Source organism: Vigna unguiculata, chromosome 10 (assembly GCF_004118075.2).
Source record: "Vigna unguiculata cultivar IT97K-499-35 chromosome 10, ASM411807v1, whole genome shotgun sequence".
Taxonomy (NCBI): Eukaryota; Viridiplantae; Streptophyta; class Magnoliopsida; order Fabales; family Fabaceae; genus Vigna; species Vigna unguiculata.
The window spans coordinates 6,016,447-6,034,218 of record NC_040288.1 but is presented as its reverse complement, the minus strand read 5'-3'; the positions used below and the strand labels follow the sequence as shown (position 1 = coordinate 6,034,218).

The 17,772-nt window shown below is 42.7% G+C and overlaps 1 protein-coding gene and 1 long non-coding RNA gene across 2 annotated transcripts; one reads left to right on the top strand and one right to left on the bottom strand.

The window, feature by feature from the left end:
* Nucleotides 1–10,983: 10,983 nt before the first annotated feature.
* On the top strand, nt 10,984–14,909 carry LOC114167525 (probable LRR receptor-like serine/threonine-protein kinase At3g47570). The gene is made up of 4 exons (XM_028052626.1): nt 10,984–11,987; nt 12,081–13,676; nt 14,025–14,369; nt 14,543–14,909. Exons 1-4 carry the CDS (start codon nt 11,003–11,005, stop codon nt 14,560–14,562), a joined length of 2,946 nt encoding a protein of 981 aa, XP_027908427.1. The 5' UTR covers nt 10,984–11,002; the 3' UTR covers nt 14,563–14,909.
* Nucleotides 14,910–15,352: 443 nt separating this feature from the next.
* LOC114165979 lies at nt 15,353–16,274 on the bottom strand. The gene is made up of 3 exons (XR_003599826.1): nt 16,218–16,274; nt 15,478–15,588; nt 15,353–15,396 (listed from the first exon to the last, which is right to left on the bottom strand). It is a non-coding gene; the product is annotated as an uncharacterized LOC114165979 (long non-coding RNA).
* Nucleotides 16,275–17,772: the final 1,498 nt, after the last annotated feature.

Here is a 17,772-nt window from a genome sequence, read left to right as displayed (position 1 = left end):
AAATTGACGTCTGTCAACTTGATGTCTAATTTATGTCAATGTAACTTATTTATAAATATTTATCAACTTCAACGTTGTCTATTTTTATTTAATTTCAAACATCTTTATTTGTTCAAGTTTGAATGGAATAGATCAATACTAATGTAATTTATTTTTAATATTTATTTAGTTTAATATCACTCAGTTAATACTATAATCTAATTTAATTTTAATACTTATTTTAGTTATAAATAAGATTAAACTAATCTTAATTGCTTTTAATCTTTGTTTAAATTAACGTTAGTCTAACTAACACTCAATTTTTCAATATTTATACAAGCTATTATCATTTTAGTTGATGCTAATCTTACAATCTTATGCTCTATGACTCACACAATATAAAGTACATATATGTCTTAATCAAATGGTTCACATTTAAACATAACAAAATTTTGTGGTAATGCATGTGAGCTTAATTTGTATCAATGAGAGCTCAGGGTCTCCATATATCACTTTTTTTTTGTATAAAATGTCCTTACACAAAACTTTTCTTATTACATTTGTTTTCTCTACACAAGATGAAATCTCCTCTTCTTTATATTTAGTGTCACCTCCTTCTTAAAAAAGAAAACAACCTCTTTTCCTTTTGTGTGTTCCTCTTTCCTTTCTCCTCTATTGCCTTTTATGCTTTTTCTATCCTTTTTTTAGCCGCCCCTCCTTTTCTTTGATATGTTATATCACTTTTCTATCTTTTCTAGTCTTATCTCTTTTTTATTACTTTTTGATATTTTCTATATTTTTAAAAGTTAATACTATTTTACTTAGTTGATTTTTTCATTACCTTTAATGGATCATCTATTATATATTTCTAAATCAATTTATTTAATTAAATTGCATTAAGATAATAAAATGCACCAATTAGCATTTGTTCCTGCAGAGAACAAATAAGATAGGTTAGGCACAAGCGTCACCTTATCACGTAGTCCGCTATCTCCTTAGTTGGCCTCTTCCTAGTCGATACATGTTGGCTTGAACCCAAGGGGGGTTACCTGCAGAAGAGTCTCCGAAGCTCAAGTCAGTCAAAGCTCTTAGAGAGTCAAAATCAGTGATTAATGAATGTGTACCTTTAAATGATGGGGTCCACGTGTATTTATAGAGCATTAATGACGTTTGACCATTTCATAGGCTGGGCCTTGACTTGGGCTCTAGTTTGGGCCGTGAGTGGGCCTGGGCCCTAACCCAGGCCCTTGAGACCTATTGAATGCGGGGGCTTCGATTTTCGCTAAGTTTATTGAGGTAGTCGGCCTGGGCCTTAATCTTACCAGATATGCTCGAGCAGTCGGTCTAGACCGACTACTTGCCTAGATGGCTTTTGTTGGTGATATGAGGTGCAGGTTGTCCTCTTAGACATTTAGGTTAGGTTAAAACCGGTACAAGTTAGGCTAACTTGGCCTAGCCTGGGTACTTGGCGGTCTCGATATGTACACTGTTTACTTGGTCGAGTTTGGCTAGGTACGGTACACCAGTCTCCCAGCCTTGTCCGATATGGGTTGTCGGTCAAGGATGATATGTGTTGATAAGCTAGCGGAATCGGTTAGGTGTGATACACCAGTCCCCCAGCCTTTAAGTGTGGTGAACAGTGTTAAGGCTTAGAATTTGTAACCGTCAGAAGGTAGGTGAAAGGTGTCAGTTGGTCAAATCGAAAAAGTTTTGGCGCCGTCGTTTTGAAGTGTCATATCTTTTGCAATGATGGTCTCAATTGGTCTGTGGTATGGTTTTGGCGGGAAGAGGTTCGTCGTTTGGGATTGTGGGCTATAAATATGTGTTTGCAAACAGATGAGGGGTTACTTGTTTCATTTGTGAATTCTGAATTTAAAGACCTTGTGCACGTAAAAGTGTCCGACTAGTCCTCAATTTCGACCGACATCTTCTCGTAAAAAAAACGAAATCAGGTATGTCCAGTAGTGGTAGCGTGTCTTCGTCTAGTACTAGTGAAAGTACTGAGTCAGATAGAAGTAAGGATGGGCGACTTGGCGGAGAGGGTACGAGTTCTGGAGTTGTTACGAGCGGGATGCCGATGGAGGTGGTGAGGGAGGTTCGAGAGGATCCTCCCGACGAGTTGGAGGAGAGTAACTGGCCGGCCAAAGGCAGCTATGGGTGGGTTGCTACTTATGTTCGTGATCAATCATCTTTATTCAGGTGGTTTCGTCTGTTGAACTCTTGGCTGAACTGCACACCCGTTATGTCCAGGGGTGTCAGTAGAGACATTGTTTCGCTGGAGAGGGTGATTGTCGTCGACCGGGTATGCCATGGGCAGGAAGGGGCTACCAAAAATTCTTCTACATGTATATGTGCCACTTTTCTCAGCTTCATGTGCGACTACCCTTAGACGATTTCACTATGGGTGTGTTGCGGACGTTGAATGTGGCGCCTACCCAGCTACATCCTAATAGCTGGGCCTACTTGCAGGCCTTCCGCATTCTGTGCGAGTCCTTATATTTGGAGCCTACTCCCTATGCTTTCTTATATTTTTATGACACCAGGCCCCGGAGGCCGGCTACTTGGCTTTCTTTAATCAGTCGCCCCAGCATCAGCAGACTGGATGCTTTCTCCCAGTCTTTCAAGCATTTCAAAGACGGGTACTTCAAAGTCGTCGTTAAGGAAGGGGGTAAATCTCATTTTTTGAATGCGGATGAGAGTACCAAGTTTCCCTTTAGCTGAACCAACAATCCTTCTCGATATAAAGACATGGGAGTGGAGGAGTTGTCGGCTGGTGACAAGGAGGTGGTGGGGATGTTGTTGAAATTTGTGGATAAGTTGCCCACTAAGGGCCTAGTTAGGGTTTATAATTCGGTGCATCCGATAATAGATATTGAAGGTATCTGTTTATTACTTAAGTTGTGTTAATAATGCTAAGTTGTTTTGATCCGAGTCGTGATATGTTATTGCAGGGCATATGGCGCAATCTGGCAAGAAGAATTTGGCGCTCTTTCAATCACTAAGGAAGGAAATGGCCGCTAAGGCCAAGGCAGCTGGGAAAGCTGACGTTCCCAACCTGCAGGAATCGGTTGTGAAGGTGCATGTACACGGCGGGACGAAAAGGAAAGCTGAGCTTCCGCCTCGACCCGGGAAGGGCAAAGACGTGAAGAAGATAAGGGCAACTCTTCTTGGGACGGCTAGCGGGGCGGGGTCGGCTAGTGGAGAGAAGTTGCCTGAGGCCGGGTTGATCATGTTGCCGGAGATATCCGTTAGGAAGGATATCTCGATCGACCTTCGGATACCGTTGTTAACTCTATTGATAACATGGAGGTGGATCATATTGTGAGAACAATGGTAGAGTTTGGAAGTAAGGCCTTAGTCCTGAGTCGGTGTGTAGGGTCTCTTTACAGAAGGGAAGTAAAGGAGGTGGGGGAGTTGCAGGGTAAGGTGGATAAGCTTGAGGAGGAGAAGGTGGCTTTAGAAAAGGAGAAAGAAGGCTGGGAAGCGGAAAGGAAAAGGCTGGCAACATGGAAGGTGCGTTGCTTGGACTCTGAGGAAAAGTTAAACAAGCGTATAGGGGAGTTGGAAGAAGACTATGAGGATTTGAAGGATAAGTATGATGGGGCTGTTGGGGAACTTGATGATTTGAAGAACAACGTCATCCAAGAGCATATTAATGGTTTCGAGAAGGGGTTGCGGCAGGCGGCCTTCTTCCATCCGGGTGTGGATGTCATGGATTCAAGATTTGACGTAGATAAGGACGTAGTTGGTGGGAAGTTGGTGAGGGAGGATGAGGGGGATGCTGAGGAGGTGGAGGAGAAGGCGGCAGAGGAGGAGAAGGATGCGGGAGCTGCCGTGGGGGGTGATGAGAACAAGGGGATGTAGGGACTTCATTTTTTTATAATTTGAAACTTGAATTCTGTTTGTAATAATCCGTACACTATTTTACTTTGCCCTTAATATGATGAATGCCTTGTGTATGTTATGTTTGTTATTGGATGTCGATAACTTGCGTGATAGTGGTGCGTTAGCGGATGGGATAATTATGAGTGGATGTTTTGGTGTATGTGATGTTTGGCGATTTGGACTTGTTATTGAGGGTATTCGACCCAGGACGCTTAATTTGGGTAAGGGTGGAGAACGAATTAACCGAGAGTAAAGGGTGTTCGACCCAGGCTGCTTACTTGGGGTAAGGGTGGGAAACGAATTAACCAAGATTAAAGGGTGTTCGACCCAGGCCGCTTACTTGGGGTAAGGGTGGGGAACTTAAACGAATGAACCAAGATTAAAGGGTGTTCGACCCAGGCCGCTTACTTGGGGTAAGGGTGGGGAACTTAAACGAATGAACCAAGATTAAAGGGTGTTCGACCCAGGCCGCTTACTTGGGGTAAGGGTGGGGAACTTAAACGAATGAACCAAGATTAAAGGGTGTTCGACCCAGGCCGCTTACTTGGGGTAAGGGTGGGGAACTTAAACGAATGAACCAAGATTAAAGGGTGTTCGACCCAGGCCGCTTACTTGGGGTAAGGGTGGGGAACTTAAACGAATGAACCAAGATTAAAGGGTGTTCGACCCAGGCCGCTTACTTGGGTAAGGGTGGGGAACTTAAACGAATGAACCAGATTAAAGGTGTTCGACCCAGGCCGCTTACTTGGGGTAAGGGTGGGGAACTTAGACGAGTGAACCAAGAGTAAAGGCATAGAGTCATAAAGTAGGGAACCCTTCTTTTTATTTATTGAATAGGGGTGCCTCGTTAAAACCTCCTTGGCCAAAACCCTTCTTAGGGAAAAAAGACCAAGTGAGGAAAAAGAGTACACCCGTGGTTACAAGTATTGGTTCAATTATGATACATATTTAGCTGAAGTAGAACTTGAGGTGGGATACATTCCATGTGTTGGGAATCTCTTCCCCAGATAATTGTTCCAGGCGATAAGCCCCTCCTCCTGCGTCTTCTCGTATGCGGTACGGGCCGTCCCAATTGGCAGAGAACTTGCCATCCTTCTTTCTAGCACTGCTGGCCATTCTCCATACTAGGTCCCCGACGACAAATGATCATGGGTGTAGGTTTGCATTATATTTCCTGGCAGCTCGTTGTTTGGCGGCTAGATTGCGTATTTGGGCTTTTTCTCTGAGTTCGGGAAGGAGGTCGAGATGTAAGGCCATGTTTTGGTGGTTGTGAGTTGGGTCGTATAGTTCTCAGCGCAGGGATGGTTCGCAATTTCTACCGGTATCATGGCGTCTGCGCCGTAGACTAGGCTGAATGGGGATTCGTTTGTTGATGATTGAGGGGTGCATCTGTAAGCCCATAGTACTTCTATTAACTCTTCAGGCCATCGCCTTTGGCGGTATCCAACCTCTTGCGTAGCTCTATGAGAATAACTTTGTTTGCTGCTTCTGCTTGCCCATTGGTTTGTGGATGTTCTACAGAGCTTGTGATGTGTTTGATGCCTAGGCCGGTGTAGAATTTGGCTAACTCCTTGTCGATAAATTGTCGGCCATTGTCTGTTATGATGGTATGTGGTACACCATATCTGCATATAATGTCCTTCCACACGAACTGCTGGACTTGCTGGGCCGTGATGGTGGTCAGCGGCTTGGCTTCGATCCATTTGGTAAAATAATCAACGGCTACGATTAGGAATTTTACTTGCCCCTTGCCGGGTGAGAAGGGGCCGAGGATGTCCATTCCCCACTTAGCGAATGGCCATGGGGACAGTATGTGGTGTAGTTGTTCTTGTTTCTGATGGATAAGGTTGTCGTGCTTCTGGCATGGCTTGCACTTCCTGACATGATCCTGGCAGTCCGCTTCTATAGTGGGCCAGAAGTATCCGGCTCTGAGAACTCTTGTGGCCATGGTGCGTGCGCCTGAATGATAACCACAAATTCCTTCGTGTAATTCTTTGATGATATATTGGGCTTGCTCTGCCGTGACACACTTAAGTAGGGGTTGGCCGTACCCGCGTTTGTAGAGGTCATCGCCTACCATAGTGTACCTGGCGGCCTTAGCCAGCCAAGTTTTGTCCGCGTCGAGGGGGGGTTGCCGGTTTTGAGGTATTGAATGTAAGGGGTGGTCCAGTTTTGGGTTTGGGTGGGGGTGATGTTGTTTGATGGGGTGTGGGTTAACGTTTGGCAAGTGTGTGTGATGGAAGGTGTGGAGAGTGTTTGCTGTAGTAGGGATCGATTACGGTTTTTGAGTTTGGTACTGGCTAATTTGGAAAGGATGTCGGCCTGACGTTGTCGGTTCTCGGGATGTGTTCGACGCGGACTTGTTCAAAGGCGGATTGAATAATCGCACGACTAGATGGTAATACTGTTGGAGGATGGGGTCTTTGATTTGGAATTCGTCATTTAGATGACCTACAGTGAGTTTGGAGTCGGTTTTGCATGTTAACTTCTTGACGCCGACTTCACGGGCTAGGGAAAGGCCGGCGAGGATAGCTTCGTACTCGGCTTGGTTATTTGATGTTTTGAAAGCAAAGTGAAGAGATTTCTCGATGAGGATGTCGTTGGGGCCTTCTAAGACGATGCCAGCGCCGACCCCCTTGGGTTTGAGGAGCCATCTACATGAAGTGTCCACTGGTCCTCAACGGGTGTTTGTTGTAGGTCATTGACGAAGTCTAAGAGACACTGGGCTTTGATGGGGCCGTGGGGTTCATAGCGAATGTTGAATTCTGACAGCTCCACGGCCCATGATGACATGCGTCCGGCTAGATCCGGCTTTTGTAATATTTTTTGGATTGGGTAATCGGTCTTGACGGTTATGGTGTGGTTTTGGAAATATGGGCGTAGGCGGCGTGCGGCGTGGACCAAGGATAGGGCTAGTTTTTCTACCATCTGGTACCTGGTTTCAGGATCTTGTAGTGTTCTGCTCACGAAATACACAGGATGTTGCGTGCCTTCTACTTCTTGGACAAGGGCTGCGCTGACGGTATGGTCGGTGGCCGTGATATATACCAGCAGGGGTTGGCTGATGTCTGGTTTGTGGAGGATGGGGGGTGAGGTTAGGGTTGTTTTGAGTTTCTGGAAGATCTGTTCACAATCATCAGTCCACGTGAACCGGGCGGATTTCTTTAGGAGCTGGATTATGGGTTGAGTTTGTTCCGCTAGTTTGGGTAGGAAGCGAGAAATGGCCGTGAGGCGGCCGATTAGGCGTTGGACTTCTTTGACAGTAGTGGGGCTGCGCATTTCGATGATAGCCCTGCATTTTTCAGGGTTAGCCTCTATGCCGCGTTGGGTTAGCATGAAACCAAGGAATTTACCCCGGTCGACGCCGAATACGCATTTATCGGGATTTAGGCGGAGGTTATATTGGCGCAGGGCGGAGAACACTGCCTCCAAGTCTTTAGCGTGTTGATGATGGCTTGGGGACTTGACGACCATGTCATCGACGTAGACTTCGACACAGTGTCCTGTTAGATGGCTGAAGACTTTGTCCATTAGTCGCTGGTAAGTTGCCCCAGCGTTTTTTGAGGCCGAAGGGCATGACCCTATAGAAGTAGTTGGCATCGTCTGTGATGAAGGCGGTCTTGTGCATATCTGTTGTGGCCATGGGGATTTGGTTATAACCTGAATATGCATCTAAAAAGCTAAGCACCTTGTTTCCTGCCGCGCCGTCTACGAGTCGATCGATGTTGGGTAAGAGGTACGCACATCCGCCATTTGCCATTGGCTTTCTTTACCAAGACAACGTTAGAAAGCCAAGTGGTGTATTGAGCTTCTTCTATAAACCTGCGCTCAGTAACTTGTCGGCCTCTACTTTGGCCGCTTGTCTGCGTTCTTCCCCAAGCTTGCGCTTTTTCTGGGATACGTAGCGGGCTTCTTTATATATCGAAAGCTTGTGGGATGCCACCTGGGGGTCTACTCCAGGGAGGTCGGCGGCTGACCAGGCGAAAAGATCTGTGTTATTGATGAGGATGGGTGTGATTGTGGCACGCTCATCAGAGTTTAAACCGGTGCCTAAATTGATGGAGTGGCCATTGGGGAGTTCCAGGGGAGTGGTGTCCTCGACTGGTTCGAGGCGGACATCCCGGCCTATTCTGGGGTCAAGGTCCTCGCCGGATAGGGCTATGCGGGAATCAGGGGGTCGTTCGATATGGTTTGTTTGTTGGATTGGGAGTTGTGGTCTTAAGCTTGCCATATAGCACTCGCGTGCCAGGCGTTGGTCACAGTGGATGGTCAGGATGTCGCCGGATGGGGCTGGGAACTTCATGGCCAAGTGAGGGGTAGAGACGACTGCGCCAAGTGTATTGAGGGAAGGACGGCCCAGGAGTATGTTGTAGGATGTTGGCGCATCGACTATAAGGAAGCGGATTGGGATGGTTTTGGTTTGGGTTCCTTCCCGAAAGACGGTATGGAGGTCTATGTAGCCCCGGGTGGATACTTGTTCGCCGGAAAAGCCGTATATGGGCTCATCATATGGTATCATGGCGGTGTCAGGAAGTTGTAACTTTTGGTAGGTGGCCCAGTAGAGGATGTCAACTGAGCTGCCTTGATCCACAAGGACTTTCTTAACGGCATAATTTTCGATTTCAACGGTGATGACCATGGGGTCGTCCTGCTGGTGGTCGAGGCCGTGGAAGTCGTCATCCGTGAATACGATGGGGGGCATACGACGTCTGTGATGGGAATGAGTGATATGGTTGATGGATTGTATATGGCGGAGGTGTCTCTTTCTGGCAGACGAGGTGGAGCCTCCACTTGCGAAGCCACCAGAGATGGTGTTAATGGTGCCTCGTAAGGGGGGTCGGCAGGGGTAATGTTGGTGTGGGCGGGCTCTGGCTGTTGGTTGTTGGGTTGGGTGGGGTGGCTATTGTGATGGGCGTCGTTTGGTTGGCGTCTGTGGTCATGTCGTGGGGGGTGGCGGGATCGGGAGGAGGAGGAATGGTCATCCCTACGGATGAAGCGGCGAAAGTGGCCAGCACGGACCAGTTCTTCTATTTTATCCTGGAGCGCTTTGCATTCTTCCGTAGTGTGACCATGGTTGCGATGGTATCGACAATACTTGGTCATGTCGGCGTTAGGAGGTGTGGTTGTCTTGCGTGGTGGGGGGAGGAGGTCAGCTTGGAGGGCCTCGTCTAGGATGCGGGAGCGGGCTACTGTGAGGGGGCGTATCTGGTGAAGCGAGGTTGGCGGGGTTCGCGTGGGCGGGTATCAGGGCCGGGTGAGGTTGTGGGGTGGGGTGGGGGTGGGTTGGAGGTGTTGGCGGCGTAGTCGTTGCAGAATTTGGTGTGAAGGGTTTGCATTTCCTCCATGCGGACGTAGTCGGCTGCACGTAGCTTGAGTTCGTGCATGGAGGTGGGTGGGTGGAGGTAGACATTGTTGGCGAAGGGGCCGAGCTGTAGGGTGAGAGTCATACATTGGAGTATCATCTCCTGGTTGAGGTGTGGTGTACGAAGGGCGGCTTTACTGAAGCGATCGATGAACGTTCTGAGTGGTTCATTGGGTTCCTGTCTGATACCCAGTAGGGATATGGTGGTGGTTTGATGTGGGCGGCTTCCAGCGAAATGGGTGGAAAACATGTGGGAAAGGATGTCGAAACTATCAATTGAGTAGGGCGGGAGGGTGGTTAACCATTCTAGGCAGGGCCTTTGAGGGTGGTGGGGAAAGCTTTGCAAAAGACTGTGTCCTGGGATGTGTACAGGGAGACGTGGGTGATGTAGACTTTCAGGTGTTCGTCAGGGTCAGTTTTGTCGGTATAGCGATCCAGGTTGAATGGTTCCCACTAGGCCGGGAGAGGGGTGTTGGCGATAAAATCCGTGAATGGGTGGCGGCGTCTGGGCTGGTGAGGGAGGGGCATGTGGGGTGGGGGTGGGTGGTTGATCATAGCAGGAAAGGTGGAGGTGATGTTGTGAGGAGGAATGTGGGTTGTGGAAAGATATTGTGGGTTGTAGGGTGGGATATGTGTGGTATGGAGGGCGGTGGGTATGTTGTAGGGGGCGTGGGTGGTGGGGATGGTGGGGACGGGAGTTGGGGGTGCGGTGAGCCCTGGTTGACCGGATGGAAAGTGATGGGGATGGGTAGAGGTAACAGGTGTCTGTTGGGTGGTGGTGAAGGTGTGGGGGTGAGATTGTATTCACTTTCTTCCTCTGTAGGCTGGAAGGCCGGAGACTTCACAGCTTCAGAGGTTTCTTTGGCTTTTCCCTTCAGGTTGGCGTCTGCCTCGATCCTTCTCCTGAGGCGAGAGTTCTCTTGTCTTAGCTCTTCCATTTCTTCAGCACTGCGCTTCTTCAGGTCTGCGAGTTCTTGTTGCATCTTTGCCTGGCCGTCTAGGATAGTGGCCAAGTCAGGGGTGATGCTGGGAGGTCTAGAGGGACCAGCGTCCGCTTGCTTGTTCGCTCCATCTCTACTGCGGGTAGAAACCATCTTCAGAGAAAAACGGGTACTAAAGGTGTTCGTCTCGTGCCCCACGGTGGGCGCCAATTGTTCCTGCAGAGAACAAATAAGATAGGTTAGGCACAAGCGTCACCTTATCACGTAGTCCGCTATCTCCTTAGTTGGCCTCTTCCCAGTCGATACATGTCGGCTTTAACCCAGGGGGGTTACCTGCAGAAGAGTCTCCGAAGCTCAAGTCAGTCAAAGCTCTTAGAGAGTCAAAATCAGTGATTAATGAATGCGTACCTTTAAATGATGGGGTCCACGTGTATTTATAGAGCATTAATGACGTTTGACCATTTCATAGGCTGGGCCTTGACTTGGGCTCTAGTTTGGGCCGTGAGTGGGCCTGGGCCCTAACCCAGGCCCTTGAGACCTATTGAATGCGGGGGCTTCGATCATATCAGATTAATGAATATAGAAGACATTGATTTCTAACCTAATGTCAGAAATAAAATTTACTTCGTTTAAAATGTTTTCCAAGTATTAGTATGTAATAACGTATGCCACAAAACAAAGTACGCACTTATCATTTTCCTATTAGTTATTAGCTAGACTTCTACAGCAAGAACTTCTTTTCTTATTCCATCTTATTTACTAACCTATATAAGTAAATGCATCAAAGAATAGAAATAACATCATTGAAGAGTCTCCATAAATTGCTTACAAAAAAATGAAGCGTTTCTCTCTTTTGTTTTGGTTTATATATGTTCCCCTGCTTTTCCACTCTACATGCAACTCCAAACACACTGTTTTTGCTTCAGAAAGTGAGATCGATCATATGGCACTTATCAAATTCAAAGAATCAATATCGAGTGACCCAAATGGAATCTTGGTTTCTTGGAACACTTCAATTCACTTCTGCAATTGGTATGGAATCACATGCCATCCCACACTTGGAAGGGTTACTGAGCTGAACTTGCAAGGGCACATGTTGAAAGGGTATATATCTCCTCATATAGGTAATCTCTCTTACACGAGAAGATTTGAACTTGCAAACAACAGTTTCTATGGCAATATCCCACTAGAAGTGGGAAGATTGTCCCAATTGCAGATATTTGATGTTCAAAATAACACATTGGTAGGAGAAATTCCTTTGAATTTGACACATTGTACTCAGCTCAGAAGTTTATATTTGTATGGAAACAATCTGAAGGGAAGAATACCTACTGAAATCGGATTGCTCCGGAACATTCAGTTTTTGAACTTTGGTCAAAACCAGTTAACAGGACAAATTCCATCTTCCATCGGGAATCTTTCTTCAATAACAGAACTCTTTCTTAATAATAACATCTTAAAAGGAGAAATTCCACAAGAAATATGTCATCTCAAAAGCTTGGTGATTGTAGCTTTAGGTATTAACAATCTGAGTGGATCATTTCCCTCCTGTCTTTACAATGTGTCATCTCTTATTCGAATTAATTTAGTGGAAAATCAATTTAGTGGCCCTCTTTCACCCAACATGTTCCACTCCCTCCAAAATCTCCAAGTACTTTTCCTTGCTAACAACAAATTCTCAGGTCCAATCCCACCTTCCATTGCAAATGCATCCAGTCTTTCAATCCTTGGTCTCTCTTTAAACCGTTTTGTGGGAAGAGTTCCAAGTCTTGGAAAACTACAAGATCTTTATCACCTAAATTTGGCTTATAACAATTTAGGTTACAACTCAACTAATGATTTGGAGTTTTTAAAATCATTGGTAAATTGTACCAACTTGGAAATTTTATGTCTATCTTACAATATCTTTGGAGGTCATTTGCCAAATTCTTTGGGAAATTTGTCCACCCAACTAAGTAAAATATATCTCGGAAACAATGAGATATATGGAGAAATCCCTGAGGCAATAGGAAATTTAGTTGGCTTAACTCTCTTGACAATGTTTAATAACCACGTTGATGGGATTATCCCAACAACTTTTGGGAAGTTAACAATGCTTCAAGCGTTAAGCTTACTGGGAAACAAGTTATCTGGAAAGATAGAACCCTGCATTGGAAACTTAAGTCAATTGTTTCATTTGGACCTACGCGCAAATCGGTTCGAAGGGAGTATTCCTCCAAGTATAGGAAATTGTCAAATGCTACATCATTTAGATCTTTCACTGAACAATCTCACAGGAACCATTCCACCAGAGCTTTTTAATCTTTCCTCTCTATTTAGCAAGTTCGATTTGTCACGTAACTCATTGAGTGGTAGTATACCAGATGAAGTGGGAAATATACACAATATTATCTTTCTAGATATGTCAAACAATCATATATCTGGTCACATTCCTCTTGGTGTTGGAAAATGCGTAATGTTAGAGTACCTCTTTTTGCAAGGGAATTCTTTACAAGGAGTCATACCATCTTCTTTGGCATCACTTAAAAGCATTACAGTTTTGGACCTCTCACAAAACCATTTGTCTGGATCAATTCCAAATTTCCTGCAAAACCTTTCTTTCTTGCAGTATTTGAATGTATCTTTTAACGTATTGGAAGGTGAAGTACCCACTAAAGGTGTCTTTGGAAATGTAAGTGTATTGGTGGTGAATGGAAACAGTAAGCTTTATGGAGGTATTTCTGAATTGCATCTACCACCATGCCCTGTTAAAAGTGAGAAACATGCAAAACACCACAAATTCAGATTGATAGTGGCGATATTAAGTGTAGTTGTTTTTCTCATTGTACTATCATCTACCTTTGCTATCTATTGGTCGAGGAAAGAGGGGAAGAAACCTTCCCTTAATTCATCAACAATTGACCAACTGGCTAAAGTTTCCTACCAAAGCTTGTACAATGGAACTGATGGGTTCTCAACTACAAACTTGATAGGGTGTGGGAATTTCAGTTCTGTCTACAAAGGAACTCTTGAGCTCCAAGACAGAGTTGTTGCCATAAAGGTTCTAAACCTGCAAAGAAAAGGAGCTCACAAGAGCTTCGTGGCCGAATGTAATGCACTCAAAAATATTAAACATCGAAATCTTGTTCAGATTTTGACATGTTGTTCCAGCACAGATTATAAAGGTCAGGAATTCAAAGCTTTGATCTTTGAGTACATGAGAAATGGAAGCTTAGAGCAATGGTTGCATCCTACCACAACAAGTGTTGAGCAGCCAAGAACATTGAGCCTTAAGCAAAGATTAAGTATCATGATTGACGTAGCTTCTGCATTACAATATCTTCATCATGAATGTGAGCAACCGATCATTCATTGTGATTTGAAGCCAGGCAATATCCTTCTTGATGATGACATGATTGCTCATGTAAGTGATTTTGGCATAGCAAGACTTCTCTCAACAACCAAAGGTATTACCTCCAAACAATCAAGTACATTTGCAATAAAGGGGACCGTTGGCTATGTTGCTCCAGGTATTTTCTTGTTATTAGCGATGCAGAATCATGGCTAAAGAATTGAAGAAGCCTTGAGAATATGAAAGATCAACTCAACTTTTATTATTGTACAAGTGTTGTTATATACAAGATAAAAGAGAGAGAAGAAGAGGTGTGTTGTTATAACAGAAACAGTTGTACAAAGAATATGTGTGCTGTTATAACAGAAACAGCTGTACAAAGAAAACAAAATATTGTTTATCAGAAAATAAACTCTAATACTTGTGTTTTTGAAACGTTCAGTTGCTATGAATTCTCACAATTTTGTGCTTTGAATTTGTTATTTCATAATATTATGTGTTGATGGATTTTGTGTATATATGTTAGAGTATGGAGTGGGTGCTGAAGTGTCAACTTATGGCGACATGTTCAGCTTTGGAATTCTGATGTTGGAAATGCTTACCGGGAGAAGACCAACAGATGAAATGTTTGAAGATGGTCAAAATATTTGTAACTTCGTTGCAATTTCATTTCCCAGTAAACTTTTTCAAATTTTAGATCCGCGACTTATTCCAATTGAGGAAAATGATTGGAATCTGAATCCAGATGTTGAGAAGTGCCTAGTTTCACTTTTTAGGATTGGACTTGCCTGTGCCATGGAATCACCAAAAGAAAGAATGGATGTGGTTGATGTCAGCAGGGAGCTTCATCAAATTAAAAAAGCTTTTGCTAGTGAGTATAATTTTTTGAATATCGTTTAATAATTATTGCACAATTACGTCGTTTTCCTTTTAAAAATTCATAAATTAATAAAATTGATAATTTATATTGTCTTTTCTGTATTTTGATTTATATAAAATGGATGTTTAGATGAATGTGTTCTAACCAAAAATTGAACTGCTTAGGTTGTTGTGCTTGGAAATGATCCTTCAATGTCCATACTGTGTCAAGGTGTTGATACTACAACAAAAACAATTTTTACTAGAGGTTATTTATGGCATTTTCGGGGGTTTTATCCCCCGTTAAAAGAGTTTCCAGTGGTTTATTTTTTTCCTAGAAAAACTAGCGTTGTTAACGGATTACCGACGGTTTTGACTAACCCCTGGTAAAACGACACTTACCGGCGGTTTTGAAACCCCTGGTATTTACCGACGGTTTCAAACCCCTGGTAATTACCGGTGGTTTCAAACCCCTAGTAATTACTGGCAGTTTTAAATTCCCTGGTAATTATCGGTGGTTTCAAAATCCCTGGTAATCCCTAGTATTTATCTGAGGTTTTAAAACCCCTAGTAACTACCAGCAGTTTTAGAACCCTTGGTATTCACTGCAGTTTTGTAATCCTAGTACCTATTTCTTGTATGTAGTTTTAAATCCTTTATAATGTATAATAGTACTGAAAGTTCATTTTTACCCATACAATGCAATTCATTATTTATTGATGTTTTTACTTTTCAAATTCTCTTAATTTTATTTATTATACTTTTTGAGTGCATATAATTCATAAAACATATGATATGAAAATTTCTAACATTTAGATATTTGTTTATAGCTAGATATAACATTCATAAAAACAAGGAGCGTAGTCTATAAGTTCAAAGTAAATAATAAAGTTTAAACGTTCAAACTAGTGAAATATTACAATATCTTTGTTATACTTGTTGTAAAGTCAAATAAAATGAAAGTCTAATAAGATTCTTCTGTATCAATCTTGATTTGAGTCATTTGCTTCTCCATTGGGAACACTCCCCTGATCAGATACCTAACATTAAAAATAATTATAATTGGTAACATTCTTCACATTATAAAATATATATTAATATACTTAAAATTTAAATATTACCGATGATGAATGAAACACAGGAAAGTCATGAGGCAATTCTCCTTGATAGTTTTGTACAAAGAAAGTCATCATTGCCTTCATTTCATTGACTTGCGATGTTAATGAAGAAACCTATTTGAGAACATAACTAATCAAATTAATCAAACTGCCTGCATTTTACAACATGCCTAACAATAATACAAACTTAAATCAAACTCAAAATCATCAACAATGAAACATATTACATCATGTTCATATCTTCTTTTGTTTGTAGTGCGTGATCCAATACATCATGTACATATCGAAATTAAATAAGCTCTAGTGCGCCTGTATGCTTTTTGTGAAAGATAATAAACCATATATTATTTTCAATCACTGTGCAGAGGGTTGAAATTTCAAATTTATTTAACATCACATTAAATATGCACAAGGGAAAGAGAACTAACAATGATAGGTGCACTCTGTAACCACTCTTCACATTCACAATGTGATACATACACCCAAATGAGGATAATGATGCTTAATAATGATAGCAATAACAACAATGACAAGAATAACAATTTAAGGTGATTTAACAGCAATAGAAAACATTCCTTTCACCACGTTTTTGGTAACCATGTGGGATGCTACTGTGCAGCTTAAAAGTGGGGTTTTGTATTCCCAATATAACAACAAAAAGACTATATTCATGGCAATAAAATACCATTATACAGAAGAGATAAACTAAAAAAAGCAATAATTGAAAATAAGAAATTATTAACCTGATTTTGTAACTGTGTATAAGAAGGACAACTCGAAGACGCCCCACTATATGAATGTACATTGAAGCCAAACACTTTAGATGGACAAGGTCCCGAACCTAAACCCCTAACATGTCCGCAATGTTCTTGACTTCCTAAAGCAAAAGCTAAGGAATCGGTGCTAGATACATCTTTTGATTGGGATGTTGATAATTTTGATTCATATGATTTAATTTTTTCCTATACAGAACACGAGAAGAAACTAATTAAAATAACGTGAATTGTGGATGATAATTATAGAGTTTATTAGAATCAAACTTACACCAATTTCCCTTGCTTCATCACTAACAAATGTTCCATTAGCATGCTTGTGGGTGGCTATCCATACCTCTCCTCTACTGACCTTTTGGCCACACTCTTTTTCCTATAGACTTGAAGAAAAATTTTATGACACAATTCAAAAAATTAAAACATAAATTTAATTTGAAGATATGTAATATTATCACCATTTCATCTCTTTTTCTTGTAAGGCTCTTAGATCCACCTATGTGAGCAATGGTTTGCTTTGCTCTATTGTTTTATTTTTGAGGGCATGGTCCTAATCATCAAAGTATACAAATTAATAATAATGAATAAGGTTGATGAAAAAAAGTTTCAATTATACCTTTGTTTTTGAATTTAGACGATAGTCAATAAAAGAAGCCCACTAGTCTCTATCTATTCCTTTTGGAGCCATTGTGATCAATTCATCTCTAGTACGTTCTGATGAATTCATCTCTAGTACGTTCTGTGTGATCACAATGGCTTAGGTGTCATCAAACTTATTGCCTTCATGAGTGAGTTAGGGGTCTACAAACCCATATAAATCATTCAGCCCCATAGTTTCAGTGACACCAAACAAATACCTACACATAAAATTGATTTGATATAAGTAAATAGATAAATATATAAAATAACTATAATAATGACTGAAAGACTTACATCATTCTTAACTGAATAGTGGTAATATTAAGTTCCTCTTGTCCTTGTGGAAGCTCCAAGACATCTTGGAAATGCAAGTAAAGTGGGATCTCAAGGTCTCTCCCAAAAATGTTAGAATCCCAAGGAACCTAAAATTAACGTAACCAAACATAATATGTAACAAAGTCAATATAGAACGAAGTCCAAATAGTCTACATAATCATTCAAATGATTTTCTTCTTCCACAAGGTCTTATTGTTGCTAAGACTGTGGCTGAACTACGGTGGGCTAGACTAGAGTGGGCTGGACTATAGTGGGCTGGACTATAGTGGGCTGGACTAGAGTGGGATTGACTGAAGTAGGCTGGACTGGAGTGGGTTGCTATTGGGGCGGTGTTGGGCTGGAATGTTGTTGTTAAAGATGAGTGTGGGCATCAGGAGGTAGATAGGCCATGACTAGATTTTGGAGATTTTAAAAATCCCGACTCAAATTTGATAAGCTTGATCACACTCTTAGTCATTGCGTGAGTCAGTTCACGGCCTCCTCAACACTGTTGGAAGACGATGGTTGTTGGATGTGGATACCTCTTCCAACAGTGTAACTTTTCCCAAGTTCT